General features: G+C 45.2%; 1 protein-coding gene across 1 annotated transcript; it reads right to left on the bottom strand.

Moving 5' to 3' along the window:
- Positions 1-453: 453 nt before the first annotated feature.
- LOC138201387 (protein FAM171B-like) lies at positions 454-9,434 on the bottom strand. Its single transcript, XM_069154841.1, has 8 exons — positions 9,114-9,434; positions 5,617-5,850; positions 4,702-4,794; positions 4,379-4,537; positions 3,595-3,765; positions 3,142-3,258; positions 2,566-2,689; positions 454-1,941 (listed from the first exon to the last, which is right to left on the bottom strand). The coding sequence occupies exons 1-8, from the start codon at positions 9,325-9,327 to the stop codon at positions 1,011-1,013; spliced, it is 2,043 nt and encodes a 680-aa protein (XP_069010942.1). The 5' UTR covers positions 9,328-9,434; the 3' UTR covers positions 454-1,010.
- Between the last annotated feature and the right edge of the window lie 237 nt (positions 9,435-9,671).

Genomic DNA, 9,671 nt, shown 5'->3' with positions numbered 1-9,671 from the left:
TCATTACAAGTAAAAGTCTTGCAAAAATGTTACTTCAGTAAAAGTATGTAAACATAATCAGGAACATGTCAAAGTAAGGCCGTCCCAGCAGAAATATTTCCCTACATTCCTGTATTATTAGATTATTATTACTGAAGCATGAAGCAGCATTTTATTGTTGTAGTAGGTTGAGGTTATTTACCATTTAATCTAGAAGTGTAACTGATGATTCTTTTATGGATTAATCTGCTGATTGTTTCCTCAATTGATCAGTTGATTGTTTGATTTGTTAAAATTCACAAAATAAAGGGAGATGTTATTGTAATGACTCAGTCGCGCAGCAGTCCAAACTTTAAAATAAAGAAAATAAAACATGAATTAAAATAAAATTAGAATAACAACTTTTTTTCTGCATTAAAATAGAAGCACATGAATCGACCGCACTTGTACTTACAATGAACAAATAGACTAAAATGTTATTCAGATCAGTTTTTATATTAAATTATGGACAACTTATACAGTTCATAGACAAATAATGCACAAATGCATATGCACAAAATGAAAAAGAATAAAATGGGAATTGGGAAATAACAAACATTCAGCTGTTACAAGTTAGCCTGTGAGTGCACGAAGGTGAAAGATTGGTTACTATTGTGGCCTTGCAATCAATCACACTGCTGACTTTGTAAGTTGCAAATGTGTAAGGTTGTAAACAAATAAATAATATCACATTTTAATGAGACACTGTTGACGAAACATGATAGAATTCAGGTGAAGAAGAGAAGAGACGAAACGGTCGGCAACGAAGCTACGACGAGTGACCGCCGACGTCACGTGCTCTTCTTGTGTGATCGTTTCTACGTGCGCAAAATGGGAAATGTAGATTGTGTGAAATCGGATGGTAAGAAAATCCATCTTGGATTGTAGATTTGACCGGGAAGGTAAAATAAGTCACTTGTCACGGATAAAACTGGTGTTGTTAACGTAGAGAACTGAGGAAAATGAGGTTGCAGGATTTTTATTTTTTTTTTTTACTGCGGAGGTGCTTGTTTACCGCCGGTTGTGCTTTTCACAAAGGTAGCGTTGCGCTCCAGCGTCACGGTCCTCCTGACGGACGTCTGGTTCAGTTCGCTCATGTCCACCCCCGAGTCCAAACTGGTTTCTCGGCTCTCGACCGGCCTGCGTCTCCTCTGCTGCTCCGACACGGCGTAGTGGATCTCGGCCGCCGGTTTCCCCTCCAGGGATACGAACCAGGCCCGAGGAGGAGGCTGGGGCGAGGGGATCGTGGACAGTCCCTTCAGGGCGTGCATCAGTCTGCGGTTCCCGATTTTATTCAACGTCCCCGGCACCGACAGCGACTCCGGGAAGGGACCCCTGGATGTGCCGGTGGAGGTCGCCGCCCGAGAACCCTCCGACACCCCGAGCCGGCCCTCGGTTTCGCCCGCCGGGCTCTGGGTGGCGAACGGACCTTTTGTCTGAGCGAAGCCCTCTTCGCTCAGCGGCTCGGTGTCGGCGCCGTTCGAAGCCCCGGCGCGGGGCAGGGTGGCCGACCTGCTCCACTCGGTCGGCTCCGGTCGCTCCTCCAAATGGAAGAACGCCGGGGCGTGAAGAATGGCGACGGGCCGGTTGTAGAAAAACAAACTGTCGGTCAGAGACGGCGGGACTCGGATTTGTTCCGACGTCTTGAGGTCGTTCAGGTCGGCGTTAAGATCCAGGTCGTCACACTCCAGCGCGATGGCCGCGGCGCTGGGGTTGGCTATTATATTATCACTGTGCATGGTAATATAAGAGGCCTTGTGTTGATTGGCATCCCTTTCTGTGAATGATTGGTTCGGTCCATCGTGTGGATGAAACGCATTCCCTGTCAAAACCTCAAAGACCTCATTATCACACGTGGAGGTGGTTTGGTCTTTTTTCATCACTCGTTGCCTCTTCCTTGCTTTATTTTCACCTCGGACACTTCTGTGGACAAAACAAAAGATTTACCTCAGACAGAACCATCGGTACGCCTTTAATAGCACATCAATTTGGAGGTTTACTTTTGAAATCAGTGAGGACTTAATGTACTTTCCTTTTTTTTTTTTTACACAACAGAAAATGATCAAATACTGGATTGTTCCCTGTGGGCTTGAAAATTGAGTCTAAAATATGTGTAACTTTCTCAAGAGATCTGCTCCAGTCAACTTCAGTTCACCCCCAAAATATGTCACAACAAAACCTCTAAAACTTCTCCAGCAACACGTCCACGAATATGTCACCATGTCAGCTTGGAAGCTTTAAAGAGGTGACGATAAGACACGGAAAATATGCTAAATACTTACATGTACAGATGACTAACGGGGTTACGCTGCAGAGGCACGGCATGAACTTTTAAGAGCAACGCTGTATTTGATATGTAAAATATTCTCAGAGCTTCATTCCTTTCAATAACTAACAACCTTTAGTGACGGCCAACTGTGACATTGTTAACCAAACAGTTGAACATCTATTTTGGGATATAAAAGTTTCTCTTCAGGTGTTATTCTCAACTCTGGGATCACTTATGGAGTATGTAGACTATTATGATACGAGAAGTGTTTTGTTTACCTGCAATAATATAATACCCCAACCAGAAGACAGATGACAATAACAAGCGCTCCTCCACAGAACACCATCAGGAGAAACGAATGGCGTAAGAGGAAGTCAACGGCGACGGCAAATCCAAAGAAACCTTGAAGAAAAAGGACAAAGAAAATAAATCACAGAGAAACGTGCAATAAAATTCAACGCACATTTTGTATCTAAAAATGTAATAAATATTTTGCTGTTCTTCGCAAACTCAAGCTAATTCAATACCAATTTGAATGGATTATGATAGCTGGTTACAAATTATGTTCCCTCACAGTCACTGATCTTTTTTCCATTTACTTTCACGGTTATAAAAATGCAATCGCCACAAACAGAACTTCATTTTACACACAGAAGTTTACACAAGCCATCGCAAAATCAAAGCATATCATTCATTCCAGTAATTTGCATGTAAAATATTTTCATTAATTGCCGTTGTGTCGGCATGTTACGGCTCCACAGGCAAAAGACGGTAAAGCAAACCCCTAGAAGACTATTCTATACGCAGCTGCTTCTTTTTTTTTTTTTTTTAACATTTCCATGGTGAACACGTGCCTCTGGTGGATGACAGAGGCGCCGCAATCCAGTATCCAAGGTGAGGAGCTGTGAACGTCCACAGGAGTTTTCCGTCGACCGACATCACCTTTCCAAGTCCTTTTCTCATCCAGCCGCCTGAGGAAAACAAAAACAACCACGTTTGTTTAAAAAAAAACAAAAAAAAACAACGACAAAATCACTTCCGAACGGACGGCAGAACTAAATTTAGCTTGTAGTCTTCCCTTCAGATATAAAGTTACGTCACGCATCTTTATCGTAATTATTGGAAAAGAAAAATAAAAAAAATAAAAAAAAGGTGTGCCGCGCAGGTGACTGTTATTTTCCCAGGTGCAAGTTTCAGCCCTCACTTTAATGCTGACTCAACAGTAAACCACCAGCTCCTTTTCCGCTGCTCATGCCAAATGACGCGTCAAGAGAAAGTGGGATTTGGGGGTTCTGCCTTCCACTCACCGGTGGTCCGGTTAAAGAACCACGCTGGAACCACATCTGACGTCTGAAGTCCGCAGCTGTCAGGAACACTGAGGCTGATCTGCACGGGCCCACTCACATGTAACTCCGTGTCTCCGGAGAAAAGCTGCACACTGACGGCCGCCACCGGGCTTAGCTCCACACTCACATACCCTTCAAAATATAATACCAAAAAAAAAATGAAGAGAAGAGAGTTAGAAAGTCATTTTAGTCCGTGTCATCTATTTCTTAAATGAAATTCTTGCGTAAAACGACTTTATTTAAACGGTTTCTAGTGGTACAGGTGCTGCGGTTTGATTGACAGCATTGAGTTTTGCTTGGATTATGTAGTTAAAGTAGTTTCTGACAGTCGGTCCGTGTTGATTTAAGTTCAAAGTGATTGTTGCATTTTTCAAAATATCCTGACGCCGTCATTTTCAAAACGGTGAAAATTGCTACTTTGCTTTCAGCCCATTCATTTGCACTTGTTTGATTTGGTGTCCGTCTCTGTGGCTTTTGTCGTTACAACTATCAGAGACTAAATAAACGAAGACAAAACATTCAAATCATACGCCGCCACATGCGCAATAAAAATGTACATTATCGCATAAATTAAGGACAAGAGTAGAGCTAACGGTGAGGAAATATAAACGTTTCTATTGTGCCGAGAGTCCACTTTCCAGACAAAAAGTCAAACCACTTTCCATTTCAGAAAAACACTGACTTATAATTAAGGATTTTGCAAGTAGAAGTTTGCGTAATATCTTTACAAGTTAAATATATCTACCTGATTTACTGCTCATGATGCCTCGTGTCTTTAGAAAGCCGTCCTGCTGTGACGTCAGTTTGGGAATAGTCAGGTAGGCTTTAACCGATGTGACATCGCTGCCGTGGGTCAGGTTCAGCAGGCTCTTGGGAAACCGGATGACGGGCTGCGATGAGGCATCTACGAATAGAAAATAAACAAACAATCAATTTCTTTGTCAAACATAATGCGTTTCCTTAAATGGACTGATAAGACCGACAATCGAAAAGAGACACAGAGAGAGTGTGCGCAAGACAGAGAAAGAAGAAGAAGAAAAAAAAAAAGGCACTTTAACGAGTACATACCAGATGTTTTTCCAGTGATCAGGACCGAATCTTCAAAGAGCCAGATGTTGCCTTGATTCAGACGGAGCAGTGACACAATCACTGATGAAAATACTACAGCGAAGATAGAAGAAAAAAGAGGCAAAGAAGCCAGAATTAGCTACTCTGTTTTTTTTCCCCACTAGATGGCAGTGTGGCATTCTGTTTCCTCAGCTCTTTAATATTCAAGCAGACGCAAATAAAAAAAAAAGGCAAATTCGCCTCTCTGAAAGGAGCTTATCTACCATTCACTACAACAATAGCTCAGGATGGGAGATTTACTTCGGTGCCGCCGTCGTACTCGGAAAGAAACGTATCCCGGTGCAGATGGTAAATGAGCAACGGGAGACGTACACTCTCGTTGTGGGTTGGAAAATGATCACAAATAGATTTTACTGGGTGCTGCCACTTCATTAGGTGCCGAATTTAGAAAGGTGGAGCGACATTTGGTCTCGACACCCGGAAAGTTTAGAAATGTATACAAATCGCGATCATTTCCTTGATGTTTTTTTTTTGTTTTTTTTTTTACATGATATTATTCGAGGTGACCGGAAAGAGGAATAAAACCCCAACTATGAATAGAAATTGCAGTTACGCAGTAATTTCTCACCGAGTGAAACGCTTACATTTGCAGAGTTAAAGCTGACCGGGCGTGGTCACGGAGCAACAGATTTTCTGAACTGACCAAACAAGAGAAAGAAGCAATCGCAATAAAGTCGAGCGATTTCGCAACATAATCGGGTGGAAGAAAAATAAAAAGAAGAAAATAAAAAAAAAAGAGAAGGCTTTCGAGCCATTCGGGAGCTCAGCAAAAAGTTTTCAAAGATCGTGAAAGTCAGCGATGACTAGCCGACGGCGCCTCTGATTGTCCTCCTTCAGTACGTAGGCCAAACTTACTGGGCATTTTGTCGGTTTTGTAAGGCAGCAGTGAGCTGACGTAGCCCTCCTTGCTGGCCACGACCGCGATCGGCAGCCCGGGCTGGTAAGGGACACGAAGCGAAGCCCCGCCGTCCTCCCCGGTGACAGCTGCGTTGGTCCCGGTGTAGTTGACGTAGACCTCCACCACCGCCTGGCTCAGGTACTGACGACTCAGCGCGTCGCTCACCTGGACCTTCAGGTCGAAGGAAGGGCCTGGGAGGGGGGGAAGAGGAGGGGATGATGGAAACATCAGAATACTTTACAATATGAAAGACATCCTCCACTCAACAAAATGTGACATTTTTCAGCTCCGGGTTGGATTTCGTCGAGGTATCGTAAGGTTTTTCTGCCACCCCCCCCCCCTGTTCTCTTTATGCAACGCTACCACGTGCTATTATACTTGAACAAAATAAGAGGTGGCTGCAGTTGCAATTAACCCCAGGCGGGACCTTAGATGACAACACGACAGGGAAACGAGTTTGTAGAACCCCCTCAGGGATATCAGTCAGTTTAATCCCAGAAGATTATAAATAGAGGGACAGGAATACGAACGGTCAAATTGGGCAATTAGTACTACAACAACAACAACAACAACGTTGTGCAACTTCAGCACGCAGACAGCTAAGCACAGTGCATATTTTCCAATCACGCGGTCGTCACGAGGGAGCGCTAAGCATTACACGTTTTCAGGGAGCCTCTAGAGAGTCCTATTCGGGGCTTAATAATTACAACGCGAGACCTGACTCAATTAGCCACTTTCACACCGAGCACCGGCAGCCGATAACAAGTTCATGACAACGAGACTTTACTTCTTTAAGAGGCGAAGCGTTGCGCGACAATGAAAAGGACGCCCCCGTAATCCGTCGCAGCCTCCGCGAACGAACGGCGGCCACCCAGATGTGGCGGTGCGTTCAGGCACCCCCCCCTTCCAAACATACCACTTTTAATACGTGATTGGTGACGGTATCATTTTCAGATGAACCACCAGAAAACGAATGAGAAGGAGTGACTTTAGCCAACAACACTGTGATGACCAGAGCCTTTTTAGAGCCAACCCCTAGAGGCCCTCGGTGGTATTGCACTTTTGCGCAGCTGTAACTTTTCTTCTACGAAGCCCGGGCTGGGAAAGTGAGTTCGGGGAGCCATAAATCTCAGCAAGTGGCTCATCATCAACAACAACTCTTTAGTTATTTTTGTGCTGGGAGGCCATGAAAGGCTTCCGCAATATTTCGGCGAAGTGCCGAAGCCAGGTAGCCAGATCGAGTCACATCATCGCCCCTAACAACAAACGCCTGCGAGGGCCTCTGTTTTTTTTGTTGTTGTTTTTTTTTTCTCCGCCGCAATGTGAAACAAACATGTACATTTGGCTGTTTTAGTGGCAGCCTACCGGGATACTTACACCAGTGCAGATGGACATGAGGATGCTTGTTTTTTGTTTTTGTTTTGGGGGGGGAGGAGAGGGGGGGGGGGCATGCATGTGTGTGGCCAAACACAACAGAGAGGGGAGGGGGAAGGGGGGGTTCGCTAAATCTGAAGTGGAGGTGTTTCGCGCCAGATTACTATAATCTCCCCATTTGGCGAACTGAACCGCGGAACAAAGAGGTTTATGAAGCGGGTTGAAACGGGCCGTCTGAGGCCGGCCGGGCGCAGATGAGAAACGGATCTCACGCCGCGCGTGACGTGGCTTGAACACCGTTGTGCCCGTGATGGCACCGGCGTCCGGTGAAGCGGACGCATCGCTACCGAGCCGGCGAGCCGGCGAACCTTTTGTTCCGTCGACGGAGGCACGTTTGACCGGTTCAAAGCGTGAGAAACGAGACATTACAAAGCTTCTTGCCCCACAAACGAAGACAACACACGTCCGAATGGTGTAATGGGGGAAACTGGAGCGGACACGGCGTGGCCAAAATCACTGCAATTTGCTTTTGCTGATGTCATTTATCCGAAGATGATAAATATCACAATGTAAAAAAAAAAAATAAATAAATAACACAAACATGTTGACTGGTCAGTTTTTCGAGACCACCAGGCAGCACAAACAGATGGTCCAACAGGGATTTATCTGTAGTGCCCCCCCCCCCCCACAACCACACCACCACCACCACCACCGTGTGTGTGTGTGTGTGTGTGTGTGTGTGTGTGTGTGTGTTTGTTGGAATTAGGCCATACATTCCACTGATGGAGAAAAAAACAAAACAAAACAAAAACCCCACAAGTGCTGCGTGATATGTGGGCCAAATCATCCCCAAGCACGAGTCAGCACTATCAAACCGAAGTGAAATGTTGTGGTTGAGCTGGTGGGGTGACATGAGAGGGCTGATGCCCTAACAACCCCCCCGTCCTCCCGTCCTCCCGTCCTCATGTCAAATTATTACAATCTTCCCCGGTGCCACATGATGAAATCTTTATTGTCGTGCCCTATATAGTGAGATTTTCAGGATGTTAATCTCAGCGGGGGGAGAAGTGACCATCTGTTTTTCTTTTTGAATCCTTGTTTTTTTTTTAAAGTAGAAAGTGGGCAGTCCCCCCCCCCCCTCCTCCTCCTCCCAAGTGCCCTGAAGTGAGGGAACAGAGATAAAAAGCACGCTCAAGGCTACATTTCCAAGTGCTGTAGTGGACAACACAGACTGAAAGGATCATGTGACGGATGGCGGGATGGTAATGCACTCCCACTTCAGTATGAATTAGTCATGAATCGGTTGATAAAGGGTCACAAATCCCTCTTTCAGTTTCTCTGGGAGGGGAGAGATTGCCGTGAAGAGCGTGAGCATGTTTGTTGTGAAGCGTGAGCAGCACAGACACAAGACGCTTTATAGAGGGAGGAGAGGGAGGGAGGAGAGGGAGGGAGGGAATATTCTCACTTCAAATTTCATGAATTTGAAAAAAAAAAAAAAAAAAAAAAAAGAGCCAGCAAGAGACAAATTGAAGTTAAAAGGAACAATCAGGCTGCTATAAGTGTAAACAGATGATTTGCATAAAATCACAATGCAGAGTGAGCTGATGCCAAGGCCCAAAGCAGACAAATACATTTAACACGCACGCACACAAAAATGAATCAGGCAAACTACCAAAGCTCCTTTTTTTTTTTTTTTTAAATGTTGCTAGATTGTCATAATATTGCAAATAACGTGCACCCAGAATGATAAATGGACGCAGTAGAAAAATAAGGAGACAGATGGAGAAAGCGTTACTCATGCAGCAGCAGCAGACTCCCACATCAGACATTAGTCATCGACAGATCAGTAGATTTGGGAGCAAATCCTCACAGATGGTCGACTAGAGGCGGACATCTTAGTCTATAATCTGTCACAAACAGACCTTTGTTGTTTTTTTTTGTGATGAAATAAAGAGAAATGTAAAAAAAAAAACGTTGATCTATATCGTGTTTGGTTTACAGTTTCATTTATGTTCGTGTTCTGGACTAACCTAAAAACTAATCCTGCTAAGTTTAAGCTTCTCCTGAACTTTATACAAACCTGGCAGCGGCTCGAGCACTTGTTGTTGCTGCTGCTGCTGCTGCTGCTGATGAATGGCCGCTTGTTTCGTGCGGTCCCGGTCTGAGAAGTTGCCGTCATCGATATGCAGAGGGCGTCCCGCCGTCGGGCCGAACTCTCCGCTCGCTTCCCCATTCTCGGAGAAAACCAAAACCAAAACCAGCGCGCCGAGCAGACAGACGCACGGCCGGCGCATGACTTCCGACGAGCCGCTGACCGGTGGCTCTTTTTCCGTCGTCCGGTTTTCATCTACGACTTCGCGGCTCCAGCGGACAGAGATGCCCGCCGCGCTGCCGTCCTCTCTCCCTCCCCCCCCCCCCAAAAAAAACTACTTTAATGTCAGGCACTCTTCAAAGTGCGCCGGAAGCTCCGCCCCCCTCTAAGCTGCCTCGCGAGGCCCGCAAGAGAGCTGATGTCTGTCTGTCTGTCTGTCTGTCACAATTTCTCAGCATAATTAAGCGATGGGAGAAGTTCGTTAAGTAATTACTTAAATGAAAGAGTCGCGTGTGACAGTGTTGCATTCATAATTTAATTTTCCAA

This window comes from Embiotoca jacksoni, unplaced genomic scaffold (assembly GCF_022577435.1).
Source record: "Embiotoca jacksoni isolate LCO1_2020_lvr unplaced genomic scaffold, fEmbJac1.0.p SCAF_2, whole genome shotgun sequence".
Classification (NCBI taxonomy): domain Eukaryota; kingdom Metazoa; phylum Chordata; class Actinopteri; family Embiotocidae; genus Embiotoca; species Embiotoca jacksoni.
This window is presented reverse-complemented; position numbering and strand designations above follow the sequence as displayed.

Excerpts from the sequence above, each read along its gene's own strand:
- LOC138201387 (XM_069154841.1), bottom strand. The coding sequence starts at position 9,327 with ATGCGCCGGCCGTGCGTCTGTCTGCTCGGCGCGCTGGTTTTGGTTTTG. Across the intron at positions 2,690-3,141 it reads GCCTCTGTCATCCACCAGAG|GTTTCTTTGGATTTGCCGTC; the intron begins GCACGTGTTCAC and ends TTTTTCTTCAAG. Across the intron at positions 1,942-2,565 it reads GGGGTATTATATTATTGCAG|AAGTGTCCGAGGTGAAAATA; the intron begins GTAAACAAAACA and ends TTTTGTCCACAG.